The sequence below is a fragment of the Cordyceps fumosorosea genome (genome assembly GCF_001636725.1).
Source record: "Cordyceps fumosorosea ARSEF 2679 chromosome Unknown scaffold_11, whole genome shotgun sequence".
Lineage (NCBI taxonomy): Eukaryota > Fungi > Ascomycota > Sordariomycetes > Hypocreales > Cordycipitaceae > Cordyceps > Cordyceps fumosorosea.
The window spans coordinates 754,047-781,531 of record NW_017387311.1 but is presented as its reverse complement, the minus strand read 5'-3'; the positions used below and the strand labels follow the sequence as shown (position 1 = coordinate 781,531).

The 27,485-nt window shown below is 54.0% G+C and overlaps 7 protein-coding genes across 7 annotated transcripts; 6 read left to right on the top strand and 1 right to left on the bottom strand.

Moving 5' to 3' along the window:
• Nucleotides 1–931: 931 nt before the first annotated feature.
• ISF_05043 (manganese superoxide dismutase) lies at nt 932–1,785 on the top strand (the record flags this gene model as incomplete). The annotated part of the gene is made up of 3 exons (XM_018848648.1): nt 932–1,058; nt 1,159–1,424; nt 1,486–1,785. 3 exons carry the CDS (start codon nt 932–934, stop codon nt 1,783–1,785), a joined length of 693 nt encoding a protein of 230 aa, XP_018704374.1.
• A 331-nt stretch (nt 1,786–2,116) lies between these two features.
• ISF_05042 (hypothetical protein) lies at nt 2,117–3,829 on the top strand (the record flags this gene model as incomplete). The annotated part of the gene is made up of 1 exon (XM_018848647.1): nt 2,117–3,829. The coding sequence occupies one exon, from the start codon at nt 2,117–2,119 to the stop codon at nt 3,827–3,829; it is 1,713 nt and encodes a 570-aa protein (XP_018704373.1).
• Nucleotides 3,830–4,606: 777 nt separating this feature from the next.
• On the top strand, nt 4,607–5,059 carry ISF_05041 (Fungal transcriptional regulatory protein; the record flags this gene model as incomplete). The annotated part of the gene is made up of 1 exon (XM_018848646.1): nt 4,607–5,059. One exon carries the CDS (start codon nt 4,607–4,609, stop codon nt 5,057–5,059), a length of 453 nt encoding a protein of 150 aa, XP_018704372.1.
• Nucleotides 5,060–5,245: 186 nt separating this feature from the next.
• On the top strand, nt 5,246–6,481 carry ISF_05040 (Fungal transcriptional regulatory protein; the record flags this gene model as incomplete). The annotated part of the gene is made up of 1 exon (XM_018848645.1): nt 5,246–6,481. One exon carries the CDS (start codon nt 5,246–5,248, stop codon nt 6,479–6,481), a length of 1,236 nt encoding a protein of 411 aa, XP_018704371.1.
• Nucleotides 6,482–9,616: 3,135 nt separating this feature from the next.
• On the top strand, nt 9,617–10,837 carry ISF_05039 (Glycoside hydrolase, family 76; the record flags this gene model as incomplete). Its single annotated transcript, XM_018848644.1, has 1 exon — nt 9,617–10,837. The coding sequence occupies one exon, from the start codon at nt 9,617–9,619 to the stop codon at nt 10,835–10,837; it is 1,221 nt and encodes a 406-aa protein (XP_018704370.1).
• An 11,266-nt stretch (nt 10,838–22,103) lies between these two features.
• ISF_05038 (hypothetical protein) lies at nt 22,104–23,242 on the bottom strand (the record flags this gene model as incomplete). Its single annotated transcript, XM_018848643.1, has 2 exons — nt 22,104–22,344; nt 22,665–23,242. The coding sequence occupies 2 exons, from the start codon at nt 23,240–23,242 to the stop codon at nt 22,104–22,106; spliced, it is 819 nt and encodes a 272-aa protein (XP_018704369.1).
• A 620-nt stretch (nt 23,243–23,862) lies between these two features.
• ISF_05037 (hypothetical protein) lies at nt 23,863–25,421 on the top strand (the record flags this gene model as incomplete). Its single annotated transcript, XM_018848642.1, has 2 exons — nt 23,863–24,169; nt 24,238–25,421. The coding sequence occupies 2 exons, from the start codon at nt 23,863–23,865 to the stop codon at nt 25,419–25,421; spliced, it is 1,491 nt and encodes a 496-aa protein (XP_018704368.1).
• Between the last annotated feature and the right edge of the window lie 2,064 nt (nt 25,422–27,485).

Sequence of the window (27,485 nt, the reverse complement as noted above, 5' to 3'; positions counted from 1 at the left end):
ACACGTTGCCCACGACGGGTGTAATACCCAAGAGCAATTTATGTGCGTGCTTAACACCGAAGGCATTCTTGATAAAAGAAGAGCAGAAGCCTTTGTTGGATATATTTAGACTATTGCTAGGTTTTCTGTACACATGAATATATTTTACAAATGTATAATCTGCATGTCCCACGAAATACTAATGCATGGCGTCAGAACCTTACCCAAGAGTAAAAATGTTGACGGAATTTGTTCATAGAAACATTAGTTCACGACTGGTCAACCACTTTTGCTGAGAAAGAAAAGGGAAGACAATAAACAGTCAAGCCGGTGCCAGCACAATATCGGCCGAAGAGTCGGCAGCCGCTCGGCGAAAGCGTTCAACGGCGGCTTATTACGCCTTCCGGGAACGTCGGGGAGACAGCGGAGGTCCCCATGCCAAGGCTGTCAGCGGAGAGCCGCTGAAAGTCCAGACCAGGAAATAGCACAGTGGAGCAGAGGAAGCTGTGTTAGTAATGCAAAGCGCTGGACTTGTCGCTGCCCGACGGGGAATCTCCGCCGTAACCACTGTATTTTTGGTGACAGCCCGCTGCAAGCGTTATGACGAAACGCTGAGCTCATCACAAGCTTCCCCAGCCAAATCGGTTGCCGGGGAAAAAATAGCTCGGCTTTCCGACTTGACATCATCAACCCTCCCATTATCACCACTGTCCAATTGGTAAGGCTCTTGGTCGTCGCAATTGTATAAAGGCTCAGGCGTTTCTCGTCCTGCATGATTGAATACCCTCGTCGTGCTTTGCATCCTTTCATCCGCGCCTGAATTCAATTAGAAGCTCGCCTAGCTTGTTCCCCCGAGCTTCCCTTATTGCGACAACAACCCTTTTCAAATGCCGCTGAACCAATACTTACAACCCGACTCGCTATAGCCGACACTCATATCACATTCGACAAAATGGCCTCTACTCTCCTCCGCACCACCCCCGCCGTTCGCGCCGGCCTCCGCGCCGCCTCCAAGCCTGCTGTGGCCATGGCCTCGACAAGCTTCGTCCGCGGCAAGGCGACCCTGCCCGACCTGCCATGTAAGCGACCCCATACACCTGTTTAGATGGCCATTTTCTGCAACATCCAACTCAAAGCATGGAAATGCACTCGCGCAACCACTCGTTGACCCGCTACTAGACGACTACGGCGCTCTCGAGCCCGCAATCTCGGGCAAGATCATGGAGCTTCACCACTCCAAGCACCACCAGACCTACGTCAACGGCTTCAACGCTGCCATCGAGGCCGTGTCCGAGGCCCAGGCCAAGGGCGACGCCAGGGCTGCCGCCTCCCAGGCGCCTCTCCTCAACTTCCACGGCGGCGGCCACATCAACCACTCCCTCTTCTGGGAGAACCTCGCCCCCAACGGCAAGGGCGGCGGTGGTGAGCCGACCGGCAAGCTTTCCGTATGTGCCGCCCACCTTGCGCATCACGTTTCGGCCGTCTACTGACCGCATTCATCCGCAGACTGCCATTACCGAGGACTTTGGCTCCTTTGACAACCTGAAGAAGCAGACCAACGCCGCGCTCGCCGGCATCCAGGGCTCCGGCTGGGCCTGGCTGGTCAAGGACAAGACGTCGGGCACCCTCAGCGTCGTCACCCGCGCCAACCAGGACCCCATTGCCGGCAACCTCGAGCCCCTGCTGGGCATCGACGCCTGGGAGCACGCCTACTACCTCCAGTACGAGAACCGCAAGGCGGAATACTTTGGCGCCATTTGGGACGTTGTCAACTGGGGTACCGTTGCCAAGCGTTTCGAGAAATAAGCCTAGTTACAACTCCAGCGCCGTGTACAGTGAGAGGAGATTGCAGTGTAATTTATGATATACCACAAATACAAAAAAAGACAGTTACAAAGCTAGCCAGCAAGGCTTCAAGCGAAGAGAATACCCGCATTGGCAGCCTTGGGCTGTTATTTACCGATTGCGACATTGCTAAGCCTTTTGGTATCGCCGCGCAGGGGCTCGGGCGAGATCGGTATCCGTTGGCCCCATGGAACAGGCTGTCAGTCCTGCGATTCAAAAGTAGGTGGCCGCGTCAGCCGCATTTTGGCTCACCAGAAAAACGCAGAAACAGCATCGAACTTTGCTAGTTAGAATGCTGTTTTCTTTCATCGTGAACGCGGTGCTGGCCGGCTGCACATGGCGACCCGAACATGTGAAATCTGCAGGTACCAGCACCAGCACCAGCACCGGCAACAGCGACCGGCTGCAGCCCACCCTCGAGAGTTCCCGCTCCCGAGCACACCCCATCTTTCGAGCCATCAACAATGCTGGCCGTCAATGGGGCTCTGCCATGAATCACAATGGCTTCGGCTTCTTCCCTGCAATTATTCCTGCCGGCACCGTCTTGTATCATGGCACCCGTTCTAAAGAAGCCCCGAAGACGTTTGAATGGCTGGCGTTTGAAATTGAACACGCTGAGGCCTTCGCGCTGGATGTGGACTTTCCCGTAACGAACCACGGCATAGAAAATGCCGACGAAAGGCTCAGCATGAAGCATGCGCATGGCGCGCAGAAGATCCTTGATCGAAGAGGACATGAAGCCGACGCGGGCAAACTCGGCGATGGCGGACCACCTCGGCGCCTCCCCCCTGGATACATTCAAAGCCATCAGGCGACCAAAGACCTTCACGTTCTCTATCTCGACGGCATGTCTGCCGCGAAAACGGACCTAGGCACCATGGATGCTGAGCTTTACGTCCTATATGGCAAGCCCAACAAAAACTTCGAAGATGGCGAGTTCACCCGGGCAAGAGCGTTATGCCCCATGTTAGCGAAATGGGGGTTCGATGGCTACGTCCGTATGGAGATTGGCTTTGAATACGTCCACTGCGACTTCTCAAAAGATGTCGATTGGATTTCCAGCGTGGCACTATATAATCACAAGGGCGTCGTCAGCGACTCAAGCATGGTTTTCTTCCAATGGGCTAGGGCCGTGGCGGAAAACTACGACGGAGTCGGCGCAGACCGCCTCCGCATCGACTACTCCTCCATGGTGTCCGGACTCTTTTACCCGATCAACATCACAACCATGGACCCCGACCGACCAGACCTGATGCGTCTGGCGACGGCAGGCATGGACGAGTGCCAAAAACTGAAGCCAGAAGTCGAACTCATGGCACGCCAGCCGCGGCGATTTACTGTCAACTGGCAGGCCGTTACGGATACCATTGTTCGGCGCTTCTCTAATAGGCTTGCTTTGATGGCCTCAGAGGGCATCAGTGAGGCGTACCTGATTGACGAGTTTGAAACGGCATCGAGGACGTACGTCATAGCGCCAGAACCGAAAGATTCGAAAGCGCCACTGGCTCCAGGATTACTGCAAGAGGCAATCTCGAGGTGCATTGAGCAGCCCCTGCTCCCTGCAACCTTCAAAAAATCACAATGGTCAAGAGAAGATACGCTCATCGCAGCTGCGCTAGAAGTCGTTATCAAGGACATCTGCTCCGTCATCCTTCAGTCCTACAACGCGTTACGTGCAGCTACGGAGAAGGACGTATCGGGAGAATCCTCAGAAAGAGCGGACGCATCGGCAACACACGTACGCAAAGCGGCAAAGAGGGCACACCAGGATATCAAGGATCTGGTCGCAACGCTCAACTGGAGCCAATGGAAACAGGTCCCCCGATGCCCCTCGGGTGAGATGATGTTCACCATTATGTGGCCGCTTGGCAACACTGAGGACTATTTTAATCCTGCTTGCCAGCCCATCGAAAAGATCAATATGTATCGACAGACATACTTCAGAGACACTTTTCCGGGCGGGCATGGACCGAGGCGCGGTCATGGGAGCGAGATTGAGGCATGATACAACAGCGCATCATAGCAAATTGCCCGGTGAAACCTACAGTCTTAGAGGTAATCGAATAATCGAATATAAATAAATCATGCGAGAAACCTTATTTCCTTTTTCGGTCGCAAATAGAAAAGACGGCAATGTCACCACTCTCCGAGTACGACGGAGCAACTATCCAAAAACAGATACGAGCGGCTGCCGACAGGAAGAGTGCAGATATGCACATCTTCGCTTCTTAGCGAAAAGACTTCCCGCACATATTCGTGCTCTAAAGATAGAATCTTATCTACGATCCAAACTACTGGATCTTGCCCGCGGACCGCCCCTGGTGCGACGAGACTGACCGCAGTTGGCAGCTGCTTTCGCGGGGCCAAGGCCGTATAAATCGCAACAAGCGAGGCAATGATTACCCCAAACGCGGGCGGTATAGCCACCTTGTGACACTACAGTTACTGATGCCATTGTTGCCTACCAAGCTGACAACCAGATGATGCTGTGTGTCGCTGAGAAGCATCTTGGTCCAAAGGCTGTCAACGCACTTTGCTTTTTCAACCATCCTTCTCTCCACGCGAGACCGGGGTTGCTTCGCAGCGTGCGATTCGCTCTCGCTTCCTCTCCCCGCCCGGTCCGGGACGGCTAGGTATGGTTCGGTGTCGATGCTCTTAAACGCTGGCCCGTCTGGCCCGGGGCCTGGCAGGTCTCGCACCTATCCGGTTTCTTTCTTTCTTTTGCCTTTTTACACACGACTGCAAATTGCGTTTAGCCGGTGCCGACACTCTACCAAACATTATGTCCGAGAACGTGAACAGGAAAGCTTGCGACCGCTGCCACTCTCAGAAGCTCAGCTGCAAGCGAGTCGGCGACGGGGTCTGTGATCGATGCTTGAGGCTCAACGCCGAGTGCAAGTCGAGCCCATCGCTCCGGTACAAGAGGCAGCTTCAGCAACAGGACCAGATGCAAGAACAAAAGCCACAGCAACAATCCCAGCAACCTGAGCAGTCGCAACTTTCATACCACTGTCACCAAGACCAACAGCAGCAGCGGCAGCCACGACCGAATTACCAGCAGGGGCAAATTGCCACATGCCAGAGGGCCCTCAATTTTGAGACCCAGCCTCATACTGAGGCGCAGGATAGCGCAGAGGGCCGCTCCCCAAAGCGGAGGCGGACGGGAAGTGAGGTTCATCCTGTCCAACGTGACGCAGGTATGTGTTCCCTCACCAAAGCAGCAGCTGTTCCCTGACGCCTGGGTGTCTGCTCATTGCCAATTGTTTCTGGCGCTCAAAAGTGGGACATTAACAATTTATTGGTAAAAGGACTTCCATTAGTAGCAACTGACGCGACGTTGAACCCCGGCTTGCAGGGCCATCTGATAACCGCGCCGGACGGGTCGGCAGGGCTGGCCGAGTATGCAATCAACTTGCGCAATATGAACTGCATAGCAATATCGCAGCCACCGATTCCGCCTGCCCATTTATTAGGATCGCAAGTACCGTCCGGAGTCGACGACTACTTTAGCCTTCATCAAGTCATTCCAAGTCTTTGGCCTCACCAGTCTTCACCAGAGGAAGCACAGCAGCCGCGGCAGCATCCTCATCTGGTACCGCAACACGACCACGAACAACAACAACCAATCTTTGATACAGTTTCAGCCGCACCCCTTGTTGTACCAATTTCTGCTGCCGCCCAACAGCAGCAGGTCTTCAGCTCCCACTACTACCACCCACAGCTGCACCCAACGCATAAAGCTGCCCCCATCCTCGGCAGCAGAAGACGGCAAGCAGCCGTCCCTACGCTGACCTACTCGATATTATCGGCATTGCCCGCGACAGAGCGAAGGTCTCGGTCAAATAAGGTGCAGATCAGGTACACAGATCTTGTGACACCCAACAGTAATAACCTGTCTGAGCCGCGCACCATGCACCAGTTCTCTGTCATTTGGTCTCGTCTGCGGGTGCTCGCGGATCACCTGGATATGGTAGAGGCGGGCAAGGACTACGGCGACGGGCCGGACGGCAAGCCCAACGAGTTCACCGTCGCGGAGCTCTACAAGCACACGCACGTAGTCGCCGACGCCCTCGAGCAGGCAGTGGCCATCCGAAACCGCAGCGGCGGTGGCAGCGGCAGCAGCAGCAGCAGCGGGGCAAGAACACCCATCATAACCGCGGGGGACCTCGCAGACGGCATGTTCACCATGGCCTTGTACGCGCAGATCCTGCACCTGATGCAGCGACTCTTCACGCACGTCCGCAAGGTGCTGGCGGCCGCCGACCCCCACCGCGACGATACTTTTGCGGCCTGGCTGCTGCCCGAGATGAACATTGGCGCCGCGCTGATCGACGCGCATCCGACCTTTCACATGTCCCTGACGGTGCAGCTCGCGACGCAGTTCCTCGGGCGGCTGCGGGAGGCCGTCACCATCCTGTGCCTCAGCGACATCGGCCCGGCAGGAGCTAACTTCAATGGCACAGCGGCGGCGGCGACGGGAGCCGGCCCCCACGCCGAAATGATCGGAATCCCAGCAAGGTTCACCTTCGTCAGCCTCAAGATCCAGGAGGGCGAGCTGGGCAAGACGCTGGGCCAGCTGCAGGAGGAGCTCCGCAAATTCATGGACACCATGGATGCGATTGACGCCATGGAGGAAGACGAGAAGAAGAAGCACTAGCGTGGATGCTGCGTGTGTGCTTGTGAGAAAGTTTGGCGGCTCTTAATTTTTGTTTCTTGGGTTCGTGCCGCCGCCAGTCGCGTGTGATTTAGAAGAAAGGAGGGGTATTTGCCAGGGCAGGCGACTTTCTTGTCGCGTTTCGCACTCAAATAATACAATCCTGTTTAGATAGCCTTAGTGCTACCTGCTTGGTGATTTCAGACTTGGTAAACTCCTCAAGAGCTTACTGACCATCAGTAAGTGACGCCAGTCCCTCTGATTACCGAACTACCGTTCGCGGACAGGGCGTGTTTCGTCTACTTTGGGCGAGGACGCAATACTGCCCGTCCAAGCATGGAAATACAAAAGTACGAATGTACGAAACAAAAGATAGACCCGCCATTGCGAACCTCTGAGCCTTTTGTCTTCGTTCGTACGGGGGTCGTGCTTGGTGGTGTGTGGTGGTGTCGTACTTTATTTTTTTTTGGCGCGCTGAAGAAGAGGCAGCCCAGCAGAACGCGACTTGCCATTCTGCATGACATCACCAGTGATCGGCAAAACGTAGTTTTTTGCCCTTCATTTATTACCCCGAGACAAAGTTAACAATAGAATGGCCAGTTTCAAGATGGGCTCACTAGCAACACGGGGTGGCTTTCCGGGTGGAGTGAATGTAACCTCCTTTTTTCTCTGATGGACCCCAGAATACGTCAGGAAGAGCGCAGCTGGGCTCACTTTCGAAATCAGAGGATGAGCGAGTCAGTTTTGGTGTGAGCGCCGTAGTGAGCCCCCCGCCCCCGGCTCATGCCACCAAATGACCACAACGGCAGCGGGCGAGGATCACTAGCAAGGGCAGGGGTTGCGATGAGCCAATGATGGTTGTCGACAGATGCGGGAATGCGGGAGGGCGGAAAGACAAAGGTACGGAAGAGGAAGATCTACAAATGTTGTTGTCATGGAGGCGGATGGATGCGTGTCACGCCGTGGCCTCTCGCGGAACAAGAAAATCTCCTCTTTCGCTCCCTCGAGTCGCGTGGCTTGCAGTTTTCTTGCATCAGGACGCAAGCAACTGGAAAATACGGTAGACGGGACATACGATGGCGGCGGCGTTCTTCAGACGTACGTTTCTTTTTTTTTTTTTTTTTTTTTTTTTGCTTTTCAATAGATTCTTAGATCAGCTGGTCATGCGAATGGTTCGTTCCAATGTGTGGCTGGGGAGCGGTGAGTAATAAGCATCATCCCGTCCCGTGTAATCGAAAGAACGAAGGGAACCAAACAAAAGAAAAGAAACAAAAGAAAAGAAAACGGGAAGAGACTCCAAGAGTGGCATCGCGCCCTTGAATTTTCGGCAACTCAGTGGTAACACCACGAGAAGGAATGAACTTGTGGAGAGTGAGAAGCAATTTCAGCTTTGCACAGCAGCGGCATCAAAAGCCGAAAACTGGTCAATGCATTGTTGTCGCTGTTCAGATATAATCTGCTCGGGGTGTTTTCTCTTTTCCCCAGACTATCACGATGGACACCACGGCTCCTCCACTTCTGGGTCGACGGCCTATTTTCGGTTTTTCTCTTCTTGTTTTCTCTCTTTCGTCTCTCGGCAGTGCAGAAGCCATCAACTTGAGACACTAGTTTGCAACGGTTAGACCAGGTAGGTGCTCAAGAAATGGTTAGACGAGCTTTGTTTCGCCTTTTGACGCCTGGCTGTCGCTTGGGTACACGGTTCGAGCGTACGTTTACGCGACTATCGACCAAGTACACGCAAGTCTGGGGTGCGTCCGTAAGTATTCGCACTCCCTCGGCTGCACGCCCCAGGGAGCTTTCGGGAACTTGTCGCGGCGGCCACGTTGACCGAACCTGACACGTCCCGAGTCTATGTGTCTTTGACCCTCCTGATCTTGCATCCTGCTGGACGGTCGCAAGTTTGCCGAAACAGCTGCCAACTTGCCCTGCAGGGCGTGGCTTGTCGGGCGACATGGCAAAGGCTTGGCTCCTATTAATGACGGCCATGACAAAAACGAGTTCGCATTGTATATTTCGCGGTCGCATCGTAGACTCTGGCCCCCAAGGCAACCGTATGGTGCTGCTGAAAAAGGAAATGGGCTATGTACATGCCCGTGGAGTCCGCGTCATTACAGTGCCTGTTGTTCCCCCAAATGAACGACGACAGGAGCAGTCAGTCCCGTGGCACCTCTGCCGACGTGGCGGCCAAGCACAGCACCTCACGCGGCGGTGCAGCGTGGTTTCGATACCGAGACAGAGCAACATCAGCGTTCCTTCGTGCAGCTTGCGGTCGGCCGGTGCGACGCTGACACGGCTTAGTTGAATGAGTAAGTGCCGGGTCAAGAGGAATGCCGGGGGAGTCTAGCCATACGAGCCAGGCAGCGAGCGTATGAAAATCGACATTGATTCTTGCGCATACATTTTTTTTAAAGAAATAAAAGTTGGCGGAAATTTGAATCTCGTCCGAACCGGTCGTTACTGCGCTCTGGCCAACTTGATAGATCCAACGGTTTTAGATGCAGATCATTGTCGCAGATGAACAGCGGGCCCAGGGCCGGATCAGCATAACCACCTCGAGACGCCTGCTGTGCGATATTCGGTTTCAGCCAGGCTGTTCCACTGCAAAAGAAGCAAGTTCTCCTCTCTTCGAATACAAATACTCGAGATGACAGAAGAAATGGCAATGCCACTGGCCCCTGGTCGGCTCCGTAGTAAGAGCTAAGCACGGGTCACGAAGCCGCGAGTCCCCAGGTCATCCTTATCGGTGCTCGGCCGTGACTTGTTGCGGGCATTTGTCCGCCTACCATGCAACCGTATAACCGGAAGAACTGCGTCAAATGCTATGTTAGGTCATGAAATCGCCGTCAGCTTTTGGCGGCGGGACTCGTGTTACAAGCTGCTAACCATCTTCGGGTCCCGTTCCCTCTCGCGCGCAACATCACCAGACATGAAAGACTGACTAGCCGGACTTTCGAAGGATTTAATGGGCTCTATCAGTGATGACGGGTGGCGAGATCCTTGCATAACAATGCACTATAGCCCTTAGTTGTCCAGTATATAGGGACCAGATACCCGTACGTAGACTGTCGAGGATGTTTTCGCGTCCACCAGCGTCGTAGTCTTTCAATCAACGAGAAAAGAGACAACCGGTTTTCCGAGATGTTCGTGGCAAAGATTTGGTACGCCAGCTCGGTGCTGGCGGCTCTTGTCAACGCAGCCACAGCAGCCCGCGCCTCGCCTTTGGAGAAGCGCTGGCGCGACAAGGGACATTACGCAAACAATACGGCCCTAGCCGCTTATGCCCTGCAAGGATTCTGGTATAACCAGACAACCGGCCTCTGGGACAATGCGTGGTGGAACAGTGGCAATGCCTTGACAATATTGGCCGACTGGGCCCGACTTCGCCCTCTGGACGCCGAAAGCCTGAACATCTCCGATGTGATTCACAATACCTGGTCGCAGGCGCAGAATGTCAACGTCTTCACCACGAAAACTCTGATGAGCGATGGCATGATTAAGACAGAGGACTGCCTCAACGGCCAGGGCCTTGCTTGTGATGCGAATGCTGCCGCTATCCAGTCGCGAGCATTCCGTGACTTCCTCAACGACTTTTACGACGACGAGGGCTGGTGGGCACTCGGCCTCATACACGCCTATGATTACACCCACCGACAAGAGTATCTCGACTCGGCCGTGCGCATCTTCAACGACATGCAGGGTGGCGGCAACACCACCTGCAACGGCGGCATTTACTGGAGCAAGGAGAGAAAATACGTCAACGCCATCGCCAACGAGCTGTACCTGTCAGTCGCTGCATCACTCGCCAACCGAATCCCGAACGACAAGGCCAAGTATACAGGCATCGCGCAGGGCCAATGGAGGTGGTTCGGCAACAGCAGCATGATCAACAGCGATAACCTGATCAACGACGGCCTCGATGGTCAGTGTAAGAACAACGGCCAGAAGACGTGGACCTACAACCAAGGTGTTGTCCTGGGTGGTCTGGTGGAGCTGTACAAGGCCACCGGGAACCGTGACTACCTGAATCGTGCAAACAGTCTTGCGTCTGCGTCCATGAAAAAGCTGGTCAACAGCGATGGCCTTCTGGTAGAAGGATGCGAGGATAACGGCGATCACTGTGGCGCCGACGGTGCCCAGTTCAAGGGCGTCTATGCGCGCAACTTGCGCTACCTCAACGAGGTTTCACCCAGCACAGACATCAAGAAGTTCTTGACGTGCAACGCCGACTCCATCTGGGATAAAGATCGTGATGGGAATAATAGACTGGGCGTGGCGTGGGCTGGTCCGCTTTACAGCCCTATTGGCAATGCGCATAGCAGCGCAATGGACGCTCTGGTAGGCGCTGTGGCCGTCGTATGATTCTGAAATGATTGGTGTTTAGGTTTTGGTACCCTTTTCTGTATATAGCTCTCGTTTGAAGCCGATTAAGCAAGCCGTGACTTAGTAATCGAACTGTCTGTTGTGAGATAGTAACAACCGCAACTTCTGAGGCGAGCAAGATGTGACGGCTGTCTCCCAAGCACACCATTCACACCGACTGACCACTGAGGATGGCGTCACCGGCCCACGAGGTGGTAGGGGCTAGATAGTCACACAATCTTGCCCTGGCCTTCTTAGCTTGGAAGTCGTCGTTGAGGGTGCAGAGACTCGCCCTCGCTTTAAATTGCAGGCTCACTTGATTGGTGGCAGTCCATTGCCAACGAGGTGGCCAGGAAAAAAAGGCGTCCATGGCCCGACCCGTGCGCCTGGGTTCCTCCACAAGACCCGCTGTGGAACAGGATTCACGACTAGGAATAGGAATATCATGGACGACTCGGACGAGGCCAGACCCGCCCATGTCGTATCAGTGGCGATGACTCAAGATTTCCTTGGAAAGGACTCCTTTGGAACACACCCTTGCTGCTCTATGCGATTAGCCGAGAGACAAGAAACGCGAAAGTACGAATGTTCGTAGAACTGGCGATGTTCAAAGAATTTTCCGTTGATAGGTTCTCGAAATGAAGAGCTGGCCTAGCTAGTACTGCCTCGGCTCTTAGAAAGTGGCGTATAATAAATTGTGCATCAACGCCATATCCCCGCGATTCACTCGAACTGGAAAAGCCTCGTGCAAGCATATAGGCGTATCGTCGAGGCGAGGTGAAGTTATAACCGAATCAGTCAGCAACTCATACTTTTAGTAAGTTTCTGATAATGCCTGCTTGGTGGCGCATCAACAAGAGAGCTCAAAACCGTTGAAACGCCGTAACGTTTTTGGTATACTTGTGGCGTCGAGCCCACGTGTACAACGGCGCAGCCACTACCGAGCCTGTCCATCGTTCGAAAGAGGCGGCGATGATCAGTATGCGAAGAGTCGACGGCCAAGTACTGGACTGGTAAATTTGCGAGTTTCTGCCAGGGCCGGAGCAAATCTTGCCTATATTGAGCATGTGTTTTTACTCAAGCTTCTTTTTATCACCTGATATTTTCAGCGCACGGATAGAAGGGCAAACAACCTTCCAGAATTCGGCGGTTTCCAACGGCTGTTGGTCACCGGATCGATGAGTGGATTTGCGGCAAGTTGGCGGTCGTTTCAAAGGCACTGCCGAACTTGGGCTTTCGTCTCTTTCACTGGCATTCCTGCTAGTGGTAGATGTGGCTGAGCTGGTTCTTTTGTTTCTCAAGCAAACAAGCACAGGTGGGCAGACCGGTTGACCACTGCAGGAGGGGGAAGCCTGTCACGATAATGCCGGCAGCGCACAGATGCTGGCGGCCGTTTCCTTGTGCGCATCGTCGTGCCAAAACTGGAGCTTGCTGCGGAAATTTTGTTTCTCAACGGCGGTGCAGGGCGCGGTTATCCGAGCGGCATTCGTCAAAATGGTTCGACTTTTTCTTCGGCACATGTACTTGTGCCAGGGTCTAGGGGACTGGGGTAGTGGTGCTGCCCAATACAGAAGCAGCATGAGAAACGGCCGCTAGCCAGGTGAACGGAAGGCGCATCGGCAGGTCGACTAGGGCAAAGGGAAAGACTTTTTCTTGCCTGGTACGATTCAGTGTTAGTGTCAAGCTCCAGTGTAGGTAGACGGGCAGGTCGGTATGTGTAATTATCGTGGCGGGATGCGGTGTAGCGGGGGTATCCAATCATCACGGCGTGGTGATCTTGTCGGTGCTTGTCGGTGATGGAAGTGACGTGCGAGGAACATCCTCGCGCGAATCATCTCTGACGTTGCTTGCCATGGGCCCTTGCAGCAGCACATGCCCTGTTGGGCATCGCTGCAGCCCATCATGGACGTGGCAGCGACAGCCAAGACTGGCGGAGGCGGGCTCTTGGATGCAAACTAGCGCGTGCACTGTCAATCCGACGCCAATCTTCTGCGTGCTCTTGCTTTCGACCGCCGCGGGGGAAGCGAAGAGGTCTCGCGTTTGCAAATGAGCAAGGGGGTTTGTGAGTGGCACGATGGCCTCTGCTCCTCGATAGTGGCCGTATTTGTTTATTAGGGTGTATCAGTTGGGCGCGGTATGGGGTTTGCGGACTTGCGCTTTGCACTGGCGGAAGTGGATGGAAGATGGCTCGCTTGTAGGATGGAGTGGCAGTCGTACTGGTCGTGGGACTTGGCAGAACGGATGGCAGCGAGCGGGCAGTCGCTGGACGGAGATCATGGCGGCTTGATGAGGCGGCCCATTTGCACGCCGCGGGCCGCACGGCTACCACTATTTCGGTCCGTGTATTGTGTGGTGCTGGTGGGCAAGAACGCAGACGTTGCGCTTATTCTAGAGGCTTAGGCGATGTCAGACGTATGCCAGATGTGGCAGTGATTCTTGACATGTCAAAATGCTACCTTGCCAGAAGTTCCTACAGGTTATTGCAGGGCAATCTCTGAGTTAAACGGGCAGGTGGACAGAACAGGCGGAGGGAAGGTACCTACCTACCTACGGTGCGTGCTTGTACGTACAGTGTGCGGGAGCACTGACCGCACAGCGCCCAAACCTCATTGAAGTTGGCTGGCCCCCCCACAGCGAAATCGCAGGACAAATTCTGTCAGGCAGACAGGCGAGCATGCACCTCAGGGTCGGCGACCAGGTCGGCGACAGTTTACTAACCTACCACTTACCGATGATACCTTAGCTCCCTGTCGAATGGGCGATGAATGTTCTAACTAGACCTGGATCAAATTAATGCGTCTTCAACGCTCGCCACACAGCATAACTGGTTCACGGTTCCTCGTGTCTCCGGAGAAGCGACGTTCGAGCGAGGAACCTAGGTCAGGGGATGGGGGGCGTCTGGTACCTCTTAGTACAGGGGCAGAGAGGCGTGTGTATCTCTCACCAAACCCCTGCTGCAATTGCTGGAGGTACCTTTTTAATTAGTCCGCCCGCCCCCTTGGCTCTGGAAGAGAACAACCCCCCCCTAGTGTGCTTGCTTCTCCGCCTCTCCATCCTTCGACCACGCCCCCCGGCTCGTGCGAGCAAAATACACACAATTATTCTGTCTGACTCGGCATCGAGACCAATCATCTCTGTGACCCGGATGGGCGGGGAAAAAAAAAAAATAAAAAAAAAAAAAAAAAACAGACACAGCAGCCTTACAACCTGTCTGCGGCCGCAAGTTCACCCTCCCCCCTTGCAACTTCTTTTTTATATAGTCTTAAAGCCTCCACTCCACCCACCTCTGCTGCCCATCATCGACTTGCTTCCCAACCTACATATACAGTACACCTCTCGTCACACGCTTCACTTGTACGAACATAATCGACATCTACACCAGCCTCTCTCTGCAAACCGGCGCCGGCCTCTGTGTTACACGAACTCTGTCGACCCCGCCCTTGAAATACCTGCCCGCCATCCTCGAATCTCGCCGCTCCCTCATCCTTCCTACACATCACCTTCTACACCAAACACCGACAACATGTGCAATTACATCTATGTGCGTATTGTCGCTGCGCCTTGCCCAACCAGGCTGCTCGCTCGGTCCTGGTGGTATTCTAACAGCCCTCGCAGAGAGAACTCAGCTGCCAACACCACTACCACCTGGTGCAGTCGTGGTGCCCCAAGTATATCGAGACCGAGAAGCGGTGTCCCCCTACTATAGTCTGCAAACAATACCAGTTCGTCAACCCTCACCCTCCTCCTAATCGCCCGCTTTCCTTTTACTAACCGTTTCCCAGTGGCGATGAGATATGCTGTATGTTCTATGACAAGTGAAATAAACCTCTCTCAAACCATCTAACTCGTCGTTTTAGCCGCTTGCAAGGAACGCCAATTCCCCAGCAACCCTCCGTGGGCCAAGCTAATCATGCGACCTGCCCGGCTCTCGTCGCATCGTTTCCAGATACCGGCCTAGGAAGTTGGGATTTGTGAAACGGTGCATCGACCCAAAACTAAAAGGGACCAGTTCTTGGAAAGGACCTCGCGCATCAGCTTTACCTCTTCACGCATGACTATATAACCACCCACTGCATCATACAAACGGCGACACAGCGACAACGCCCCATTGCATTTTTACAGCGCAGACCAGCTACCGAAGGAACGAGGCCTCTGTCCCCTCAGGTGCGAACCTGTTGGATATATTTTGATATCTTCTTTCTGGCTTTTTCGGCATCCACGCTCGCTGCTGCTTGCGCGAGCGTCACTCTTCTTCTCACCTTTGTTTTTCTATCGGATTCAGGAGTTTTTCGGGGCGTTACTTTGATTTCTACATTTTGGGTTTGCTTCGTTCTTTTTTTGCAACCAGGAATCGGATCGGATATACACAGGAAACCAAGGCATACATACACACGGCAAGCAAGCGGTGAAAGATTGGACACTACAGAACAGGATAGTTTTGGTATTTTGGGAAGAATTCTGTGGAAAGTGGTCAGGACAGTCGGGATATTTTTTTTTTTGGAAAGACAATACATTAGTTTTCTCTACACACAGAATCTACTGATACTAGATGCTCTATGCGAAGTTTCGTCACGATGAGAATCTTGGGCATGGCAACCCACAACTTTTTTTCATGGTGCATTTACCCCCAGAGAGCGATGACCCATGAGCGACCCAGGCGGATGGACAACTCAAAGTACGCCAGATCCAGGTGTGGAGATGGAAATGCATGCACGCCTCATTCGCGACTGGGGGGGTCTCCCAGTCACTACCGGCAAGAAGTTGGAGGCTGCGCGCCAACCCCATGCCCACGCGGAACCGCCCTTTCTGGGCTGAATGCAACCCTCCCACGAGAAGTTGATGGAAGGAGAAAAGCCAAAAAGAACGCCATCATTTTCCCGCACACGGCACAGCACTTTGCTGTTTAGTGAACAAGGCAACAAGGAGCTGCCTGCCAGGCGGCTCGCGGCCTGTCAGGAACATACATGGCATACCACATGCTTGACGCCACGTCGTCTTTTTATTTTTGGCCTTTTTTATTTTGCTCTTGTCTCGGCCCGTTTACGTCGAAGCTGTATGCAGCGCCCGCGTGGAACTTCAACCGCGGTATGGATAGGCTGTAAGAGAGAAACCAGTGTCTCGGTGTCTCGGGAGGGTTCGAAGCTCGCACAAAAGCTAAATTGGCCTGTCTGGTAAAAAAAAAAAAATTCACACTCATAATAAAGAGGTAGGCAAGCTTGGCCCAGGTGATGAGCAGAAAGGGCCGGACGGGATGACGCCACTCGACTGCTTGGGGGCTCATCGCTGATCGTGCAACACAAGCAGAAGCGCGGGTAGACAGCGGAGCGAAGTCGGGCTGGGATCCAAGTGGCTCGGAAACGTGGGCAAGTTTACCTTGATGGTGTGCAAAGATTTCATCTCTTTCCATTTTTTTTTTTTTTTTCATTTTTCTTTTAAAAAAATTGCAATGAGGCCTTTCGACATGACGGCCCGACAAGCCCTCTCTGTACCGCGACAAGGTTCTGCGGAACCTGACGACGATGCACACACACACACACACACACACACACACACACAAAGTACAACGCAACAATACTACGTAGGCGAGGTATTCTGCCATCACGGATGCTTCATGTTCCTCTCAGCGCCCCCGCAGAACAGGGAATGGATGAAGGCGCGGGAGGCGGGCGCGCCGCGTGGTTTTCTTCCTCTTGTTTGCTTGCCCTCCTCATCGCGGACAAAAATGGAGGGAGAGGGGTTACCATCTTCGTTTGTTTTTTTGCTGTCTCTCTTCCGTCCAGTCACGCACTCACCGACCCCTGTCGCTGTAGGCACAAGTCTTCCACACGCAGCTTCTCCTGCCGTGTTGAAGGCGAAAAAGCCCATCTGTAGGTGTGGTGTGTGGCTTGCTGACTTGCAGCTGCTGGGGGTAGTTTTTTTCCCTCCTTCTACGCGCCATGTGCAGCTCGTATCAAGGCAGGTTCTTGTTTCGACTGTCCCATTTTTCATTTCTTCTGATTTATCCAATTTTTTTTTGTTTTTCGTTTTGTTCTTCTATCCCGTCTTGATTAAATGGTTACCCATGACCACGTACATACAACACCAACAACACAAAGGATCTATGTCCGCCCAGTTGGGCCAAAAGCTTACCTACATCTTCATTTTCTTCACTTCGCCTTCTTTCGACTAGTACCCCATGCCTCTTTAGACCTGCTCGTTTGCTCGTATGTGTACATGTTTTCCTGTACTGACGTGTCCCGCCGCCCCCAGCCGAGTGTGCAGATCTTTCCTTTGCGCCTCGAGACAGGACACCGGACGAAGTACTAGTAATAAGCATGGGCTGGCATGGGGGCCGTACGCCTGTAAATCCCCAACCCGTCCCGTTCAGTAGCGAGCGCAAGAAGCAAAAAAACGCTCGAGTCTGGTCAAGAACCGTTTTCTGTTAGTACCTGTTTCTCCACAGGCGTCGGCTAGCTCGCGAGCGACAATCCATGTACGTGCCAGATGCTTGGGACCAGCTGTGTTTACTCCCCCTGGAAGCTGGAAGCCACTCGATAAGGAGCCCCTCATTTATCCGTAGAAACCCCTCGTCTAATATGTACGGTGATGATTTTCTATCTTCTATGACGCGAATTACCTAATATCACAAGAACAATATGCAGGCACCGGCGTTGGTGGTGCCGAGAGGGCAATATCAAAGCGACAGATTTGATTACGTGCAGAACTTCAAGTTTGGCGAAGCCACGCCGCAACCTAATTGCAATAGCCGCCGCGTGAGGCGGCCCGTGTGCCCAGCCCACGGCGACTCGGTGTCACTGGTTGTCGGTGGCAGCCCGCCAAAACGAACAAGACGTGTCAGTTCTCAGAATAGAATCTCAGAAACGGGACACAACTCATCACATCGAAGTGAGCCCACACATTTCTCTATCGGGATACGCGTGTAGATCTCACTAGCATCCCGCACGCACCCTGTCGCTGAAGGAGAACAGGCTTGTCAGAAAAAGAGCGCGGGCAATAAACTGAGTACAGCAACACCAGGATGGAACCGAACGCCAAAGTTTTACACAGATGTATATAGTAGCCGCCACCCAATTTCCTGGGACGTGGTGGAGGAAAGGATGGGTTTGTGTGCATCGGTTGGTGCTCCCCTGCTTCTTGCTTTCTTTTTCCTCCGAGTCCAAATGTCCAATCATATCCACACACGGCACCCGTCACTCTGGTTCCTGGAACAGCCCGTCGGTCTTTTTCTTTTATTTTCTTCTGCTTCTTCTTTCTTCTTCTCTCCCCCGCAAGGGGCCACGGTTCCCGCGGGGGCGAGCGCCGGGGTGAACGAAAGCGACAAGAGACAACAACGCTTCTCCTCCAGTTCAACTAAGCGAAAGAGGCAATACCTAGAGAACCAAGAAAATACACTTCGTGCTCAGGGTCACGGATCGTGGGCCTCAAATTTCCTCCATCCAAACCAATCAATCTATCGTGCCGGACGGAGTGAAGAGTCGCACACCCCTTGACGACGGGCTTTCTAAAAAAGATATTTGGAATAACTAATAATATACTCCGTATAGCTTATCTGCACCAGATTATCTCCCCGGGCACTGCCGGATGGGCGTCTTCAGTGCGGTGTCTGCTTGATTACAGTGCGGGGCGCCAGCGAGCCGCAAATGTCACAGCCCCCATCTGATTGGATACCAGCACAGGCCTGCATCAAGGTTTCCAAGATTCTGTTGGCAATGCCATCACATGATTTGTTATGAAATTTGTTTTATTTTAGTGCAAAGGGACTCGTCATGTCTAACGGCGGATGTGATAGAAAACTGGTCAACCATGGATTTGGAGTGGTTCTTTTAGGCTTCTGTCTCAGTTCAATGTTCGCCGCGCTTTGGAAGCTGATAGTTATCGATCTCATAATCCATGATATGTCGTTAGTTCACGAGCGCTTGAAAGTCGGCTACGCAAGTCATTCGTTCGTGCTTCGAAGTTTGGTATTTTCTTTTCTGGGATTCGGAAACAATCTAAAGGTGAGAGCTACCCTTTACCACTGCTAAGCTATGCACCTGACGTCCAAGGTGGACGCTACGGGGTAACTAGCATTGTTAGGCCACTCTCAATGTTACGAGCATTTGCAGAGAGGCAATCGCCAGACCATTCCTTACCCTTGCGCCTCGGGAACCGGCGGACCAAGTTAAGCTGTCCCGAGCTTGCGGCTTTGCGCAGCTGTCATCGGGGTTCGCCTGTGCTCCGCCAATGAATCTTCAACATGGAGCAGGGTATCGTTTGGTCATGACAGGGGGCTTTTTGAACTAGCGATTCTCAAAAGGGATGCCGAAACCGAGGCCTCGGGCTCTAACAGTGGTCATCATCATCATCATCGACAGGCACGCACCCATTCCGAAGTGGCCGATTGTGCCGCAGTTCCGCTCGCCGCTTGTTGGTCATCTACCTACTTTTCATTCCGTTGATGTCACCTCCGCGGTTTTTCTTGCTCCTTTCTTTTCCCCGTCAGAGTTAGTTTGCCCCGTAACCAGAGCTCCTTCTACCAATCAAGGAGCCTGACTGCAACTGGTGTTGCGCCAAGTTGGACGATGCATGGGCCAGTGCACGATAACCCCGGCTTTTAGGTGCATTTACTCCGTAACTCGGATGATTCCCGGGCTGTTGGGGTTTTTACGATAACGTGATGAACATCGCTTCCTCGGCTCCGATTCTCGTGTTGCCAGAGCAGCTACCGATAACACGGTAAGCACCCAGGTAGCTTGCTTGGCAGCTCCTTCGTAGTTGGCTCACGGGCAATAGGTAACGACTAGCACGCCAATTTTCCTGCTCCATAATAAAGACGCCTTGAATGTGGAGGAAGTGACCAAGCTAGCAGCTGACGGGAAGTAATTAGGGGACTGCTGGCCACCAGAGCCTATCTAAAAGAGGACGGCAAGGGCCGAGCCTTTTGGCATTTTTGTCGAGTAGAAAAGGTGGAAAACCTGCGCATTGTTATTAGTGGTTGATAAGCTTACGCGGGATGGAGCTTCCTCCGCCTCAGGTTTCCGTCTCAATCCAGCGGCTTTCATGCAATCCTCACCTCACAACAAGACGTTCCAATCTCGCGACTCCCCACTTCGGGTATCAAAGGCACAGGCGGCGAGCGGGCGTCGGGTCGGTTGAGAGAAAAAAGCCTTGCAGCAGCTTTGCCTTCCCCGGCGACGCTAATAATTCCGACGCTGCGGTTGCATGGGAATCGACAGCAGCCAAGAGCGGATGAGGAAGATCCGGCCGAGCACAGGGCAAGTTATGGACGCAATGACCAGCTGTTTTTCCTTTCAAATGAACTCGGGGTGCATGCATATAGCTCAATCTTCGATCCGCTGCGGGCGTACACTGCTGATCACTGGGCCAGACGCCTGCAATCTAGGCACAAGTCTGCGCCGGCGATGTCATGGATGCCATCAAGCGGCAAGTTGATGTGGTGCGTGCCTTTTGCGCTAACTAACTTGTTCATGGTTGATAATACAAGTAGCGCTTTTCATCATGACACACCCCCCCTTCATTTCTTCGTGATCCGATACGGGATAAAAGGCGAGAGAAGAAAAGACGCAACGGCGGAGTCGTTTTGCGACACTAATTGAACAGGTTTATTACGGAGTACTTCACAGTGTGATTCCCCCACAGAAAACACCAAATGCTGGCCCCCCCGCAGGACGGACAGACCATGTGACTCAGTGAGCAAAGGCGTCAGTTCGCATGGACAAGGTCTGGAACTCGTACAGATGAGAAGACACAGGTCTCATCAAAGGTCTCATCTGAACATTGGCAGGAAAGGGAGAGCGCCGTTCCGATGACAAAATGAACGAGTTTCGCCACCGTCCCGTCAACAAAGCACCTGAAGCAGTTGGAGAGTCTGACGTACCAAGGACGGATAATCCGTAACGATTTGCCAAAGTGTTGTTCACCCCCGCTCAACTGCCAGTAACTTACCTTGATCAAGACTCCAATGCAGGAACAACAAGGCTTTACATGAAAGGGGGGGGGGGGGGCTTTTCAATGCATGTGCACAGACCCTATTAAACGCCCAACGCCCAGCTGATAAACTTCACGCCCCAGGATGATGAGCTGCGCGGGCGTCCAACGTTGTCTCAGTCCCCTTACAAAACGGCCAGCAAGAAACATGCAAGGATGACACGACAAAATGAACTCGCAAAGGTATTCACTAACTAGCTGCGTTAGGCAGCAAGCATTTTCACGGAGAACATTTCTGGCGGAAATGTCGTCATCCGCAGCCGCTCCTGCTGCACCATTGTAGCTTCGTCTGGCGTCTTTTGCTCCCGTCGTGATTCGACGCCCTCTGTTTCCTTTTTTTAGCATCTTCATACCGAAGCATCTCCGGATCTGCAGATATTCTTGGAGGGCCGAAGACGGCCCTGCTCCCGCTGCAGCGATGATCCGCTGGTCTGTGTGTTGTTGGCGGTAGCTGCAGCGACCAAGTTTTCGTGAGCCTTCATCAAAAAGGTCAACCGAGCATCCAGAAGGGTCAGCGTCCTCCGAAGGGGCTTAAAAAAAAGTCTAAGACAGAAAAAGCCCTGCAGATTTATGCATGTCGTGAGTAATAACGGTCTGGGGATCGACGTTGTCGCGTCGTCGGCACCTGCGGCACAGGCAACAGTAACGACTTTTCTCGTTTCCCGTTTTATGTGTAAGAGTTGTTCTCGTGACGGTTACAAAACACACAGAGAGTCTTATTTACTCCGGAAACAGAGACCCAACACTTGAAGAACAACTGAAGCTTTTGCGATCGAAAACCATTGTGAACCCGAAGTGAAGGATTCGCCAGGCCAAGCTCGCAGCCACTTGTCTCAGGCCGGGTCTCGAATCTGCCACAGCCGCACTCGGCTTTTCGTGTTACGTGACACCTCGCTTTGAAGTCTTCGAGAGAACCTTGGAAGCGCAACTTGGTGGATCCGTTCATCAGAGAAGAAGCCATGCAGCATCCTGGTCCAGTGTTGTCTTTGACATGGAATTGCATGGTGTCGGAGAACGGACGACATTGGTCAACTCGCTATCAATTTGGAAAAGATTTAATTTGCAGAACCTTTTTTCAAGTGCTTGCTATTGTTTCTCGAGTCCGCGGTCTCTCGAGTCCAAGCCGCGGTCAAGAGAGCAAGGTAATTTACAGACGCCTCTGCCCATGCACTGAGGCGTAACTTGCGTGTTACATGGATATTGAGATGTGCCATCGACGGGGTATTCCGTCTATTCAGTCGCCTGTCCTTATCCAATGCCCAAATGCCGAGCCCACTAACTACTGCCTCTTCTTGGTCTCGTCGCCACCGCCAGCGACCACCATGCCGTTCGGGAGTACCTTTTCTGTTCTTCGAACATGGGCCAGAAGGAACGGGTACGCAATGTCACAGGCAAACGTGGGCACCATGATGATGTAGGAGAGTGGGTGAAAGATGAACCCGTGAGGCTCGGGCCAGTACCACCAGAGCAGGCCGCAAGTCACGGGCAACCCCATGAGCGAGCCAGCAAAGCGACAGAGCCTATTTAACAAGACAATGTTAGTTGTGTTTTCTTTCGGAATTTATGACGTGTAAAACACATGGGGAAGCCGTCTCGCTGAACGAGCCCAATCAGCAAACTCGGCCGTCGCCTCGGTGCCGGCCAGCCCTGTGCGCCGACAGGGCTTAGCTGAACCTGAGACCCATGCACATTGTGGAGGAAATATTGATAAGGCACGCCCTTCTTCACGACAGGTAGCTTCATGTACCATGGACAACAGGCGGCTTGGTCGGGGATCAGGGAGTGAGAGGTTGAAAGCAACAGCCAGCCCCTTTGGGGGCCGGCGGGCGACAAAACTTACCAGATGCCGTAGCTCTGCCCGCCCGAGTGCCCTCTGCTCAGCAGCATCGCCACGCACGACACACTCAGCACCATCTGCGCCACGCCGGCGGACCACCACGCCAGCTCCGTCGTGTCCCTGCCCTCGCGGCCTCGCCACGGCTTGCCGTCCTTGCGCCCGTGTCCGCGGTGCGGCTCCGCCAGCCACCACGCCGCGAACGCGTAGTTGCCCGCCAGCCCGGCCACAAAGATGAGCGCAAGTATGCCCTTTACGTGGCGCGCGATGAGCGGCGCGTCCGCAAACGAGTGCCGCGCGTGGGCGACGGTCGCGCGCAGTAAAGGTAGGTCGAAGAGCAGCCACAGGACGAAGCCGACGCGCTCGATGGGCATCTCGGTCACGTACGCGGCGAAGACGACCTCCCAGGCGAGGTTGAGGCCGAGGGCGAGCAGAGGCATGGGCGTGGCGAGGGTGCGCGCGGCGCGCCGGGCCATGAGCACGTAGCAGGCGAGCCACAGGCCGACGCCGGCGGAGAGGCACAGCGTCGACGCGGGGATGAGCCATGCCGGCGCCGAGGCGGGCGGGATGTCGGAGGAGCCCATTCTGAAAGGCGGGGGAGGCTGTTTGAGTTTGGTTGCGGGTTCGGGGATGGTTTGCTGACGTGTTTCTGCGTGTTGATTTCGTGCGGAGGCTTGTGTTCTCCTGATTCTTGTGGTCGGTGAGATGCTGGCCGGCGTTCGTTTCGAGTTATCGTTTGCGGCTCGCAAAATCGGCAGAAGCTGTATTTAAGCTCGTCTCCGTATCGAGTCTATTATCTGCCAATTGCTGATAGAACAGTAGATGGTCTCGTCTGCTTTGACCGTTGAACTTGCACACGTCGGCTGAAGCTCCGTTTTGCAGCAGAAATTCTGCAGGATGACCGCTCCAGGGTAGTGGTGGCCTGACTCTGACCCAGGCTCTCGTGTTCGTGTCTGCATGGTCGCATACATCTTGTTGCCATCTCAAAAATGTTGAAACTAAATTTCTAAGAATCGTAGGGTGAAGTGAGAAGTGAGAAGTGAGAAGTGAGAATCCTCATTGTGGGATGCTTGGGCAGCCAGTAAACCTTCACGACGTGTGGTTGGATGCGTCAGGCATTGGGCACTGATTCGCCGCCGAGCCTCGGTGAGCTGAGAAGCTCCCACACCACACTACCTCTGCAACATCATCCATCAAACCCAAGATGTCATTTGAGCCATCGCTTGACGACCCTAGATTTAGTCGGGAATTTCGTCTCCCCGGAAACACCATCGAAGGCCGAGCCGATGCATTCAAGATTACATACGCCGATTATGGCTATCGCAACGAGGAGAATCCCCATGAGGAGAACGTCTTCCTGTTCTTCCCTCCCCTCTTAGGCAGCCGCTGGATGCATACGGCCAAGGATCACATTGCCAAACAGCACAAAATTCGCATTATCAACGTCGAGCGGCCCGGGTACGGCGGCACCGACGAGGTGGAAGTACAAGACAGGCTCCAAGTCTGGCAGGGTAACCGCCCGCTCTACCAACCTTCTCGACAACCAAATAGCCTCACTAACAACTGCCACACTTTGCAGCTGCGATACCGGCACTCCTGGCACACTTGAGCATCAAGTACGTCTCGGTCGGCTGCCATAGCGCTGGCACCGTCTACGCGCTCGACTTTATCCTGCACCACCCCCAGCTCCTGCACCCGGAGCGCGGGTACCTCGCCATCGCGGGGCCGTGGATCCCGCCCACGCAATCGGGCGTCATCTCCATGCGCATCGCCCAGAGCCTTCCTGCCGCCGTCATCGGCCAGTCCGAGACGTGGGCGCGGTTCATGAAGAGCACCGTCAACCCGGCCCTCGGCGTCGGCGTCTCCGCCGTCTCAAGCCTCTTTGGCGTAGTCGCCCGCAGCATCGGCGCGGTCACGACGCCGGCCGACGCCGACCCCGACGCCGCCGCGGAGACGGACGGCGACATGGAGATGCGGCTGCGCCCGACGCTCATCTCCAAGGCATACGGCGAGAACCTACAGGGCATGGGCGTCGACGCCGTGCTCATGATGCACGCGGGGGCCGGCGGCTGGAGCGACTGGGGTGACTATGAGGCGTACGTGCCGCGGCTGGTTGAGGCGCTGCGCGCGGCGGGCCGCCAGTTGACGGTGGACGCGTTCCACGCGGAGACGGACTCGATGGTGGGCGACTACGGCGAGCAGGGCCCGGCATGGTTCGATGCCTGCTGGGCGCGGGAGCGCTGCGGCGACGGCGTCATAGCGTACAGCACGAGCGGCGTCGAGGGCGCCGACCACGACCTGGTGTGGGGCATCAAGTTCGGCGTCCCGGGGCAGGTATTTGCCAAGATTGCCCTCAGGGAGGGACAGGAGATCAACACGCCAAAGGACCCGGCTGTCGAATCAGAGAAACCCGCTGCTGTGTCGGAAGACTCGCTCGTGGAGATAGAGAAGCCGGCTGCCGCTTCAGAGGAGCCGGTCGTGCAGTCGAAGCCGGTCTTGGAGACAGAGTTCCAAGTCGTTGAGCCTGAGAAATCGGTCGCGGAACCAAATACGACGGTTGTCGAGCCGGAGCACACGGTCGTGGGACAAGAAAGTTCGGCCGCGGAGCCGGATAAGCCTGCTGCCGTTGAACAAGAGAGGTCGACTCAGGAGCCGGAGACCCCAGCTGTCGAGTCAGAGAAGTCGTTTGTGGAGCTAGAGAGGCCGACCGCGGACTCGGAGAATCCGGTTGCGAAGCCGGAGAACCCAGTCGCCGAGAGCTAGAAGAGTGGAAGGGTCTATTCGTCGGCTTACCGCGCGAGCATATGAGCGCCTCGGCACCCTTGAGACGCATAAGAGACAGCAGCGTCTGTATTTAATGAATGAATGAATGAAAGAAAGAAATGAATGAACCTGATAAGAGTTCTAATTCCTGCGCAAAGTTGTAACCAACTGGATCAGGTGTAAAGTGAAGGGTGTAAGTGCTATCTGGGATAACTTGAGGATTCTTGTCATATGAACGAAATGCGAGACGTACGGCAATAAAATGTGCAGTGAGGGCGTCGCGCATACCTTTGTGGGTAATGGCGTCTTCTCAAGATAACAGAATAGTTCTTCATAACACGGAACCTAGTGAAGCTTCTCCGTGAGGGCATCTTCACGCTGAAGAGCGACGGTTGTGGGCGGCCACTTCACGTGTAAGTCGGTTGTGGGCATCTTGAAAGCTGAGTACTGATAAGACGCCTGTATCACTTTGAAACAATACTCGATGCTAGGAAATTTGGGTGGTACTTTGGCTCGCTTTTCTGCGCTACGTTTGACAAAGTTGCTTCTACGTGTTCGCCCTCGACTCACTCTTCCGCTTGATATGGCTATCGCGTTGCTCGCTGAACTACCAGGGCGAAATCATGACCAGTAGTAACATTTATTAGCCACACCGTGTCATTAAAGAGACGGCAAAGCAAAGATACCTCGAACACCTCAAGGCTAAAACTTCGAGGCAGTAGTAGTGTATAGTGTTAGTGTTGGGAACTGATAGGGTCGTTTCGAACCATGGGCATGCAACCACTAATGACCCAGCTGCAGTTGCTCAGGGCAGCAAAGCGTTCATAGAGTACGTTAAGGTTAAGCTGGCCCCTAACTTCAGCCGATGCAGTCAGTCTCGGGTGGCGGTCGGGGTGACGGTGCGGGCATGTGTCATGTGCGAATCGATACTCGGCATATGTGGCGATGCTGTGGTGCCTTCGCAAAGCGCGCGGGGTCCTGCGCCGAGGACATGGCTGATTTGGTTCATGGGAAAGCTGATGCGGGGTCCAAGGCCTGTGAGGGTCGGTTGGAGAATGGGGGAGGAAGATTGTGAGAACCTGGCTCGGGCAGTGCTGGTGAGTGGTTATCATTGTGCCGTGGCTTGTTGTTGTGGTCGAAGAGGGGGAGGATGGTGTGGAGCCTATAGAGTAGATGAGGAACAGGATCAGTTGACTTCGGAGCTCTAGTTGTTGTGATGATGACGTGTGGGGGACTGGCGAAATAAATGAAGGTTATGATAGACCCTCAGAACTCTATACCCACAAAACTCTCCTTACAACCCGCAGATGATGAGTTGGTGTGACGGACAGGCTGGGGAATGGAGAAGTGGCGCGAAGCGAGAAGTCCCATGCCGAGTGTAATTTTTGTCGATGAGATTTGGTGGAGGGAGATCTGCAGAGGGAGAAGGGTTTCGGCACCGGTGCTGAGAGCTTATGTCTTCAAGAAGGGATGGAGCTTGCGGGGGAGGGAAGACTGATGTCGTTTGCGCGATTTGATGCACCATAGAATGATATCCGAGACCTTGGCATTAGATGACCTTTGTCGGGATAGCCATGACTTGTCGATTTTCGAATCTCTTGTTATTGAGATAGGGGTTCGCGTGACTCTGGCGCGTGCGTAGCCTGCATAGAAGAAAGACGGTGTTTCAACGGACGGGCGGTTTGTATTCCCCAGGCTGACTTGCCACTTTTTTTTCTGGATTCCGAGGCGATTGGGCCCCACCGATTCCAACAGCTCTACGGATTATCCTTGAGTGGAACCAGCCCGGGCAGCATGTGCATGCCAGTCTCAGGGGAACGGGAGAAAATATTTCCCTGGAGTCAGAGTATGATATTGGAACTTCTTTCTTTGTCGTTGAATTCTCCCTAAAACTCAGCTGCTGCGAGCCGCCTACCCGCCCGCCTTCCTCGCTTGATACTAGAGCTGGCACATCAGGTAGTTCGGGGCACATAGGTTCGGGCCCCAATGGTGGATCCCGGTAAGAAGCTTCCAGCGTCCGCAAGCCCTGTAACTTCTATTAGTGTCAGTAGCTCCGGGGGCGCC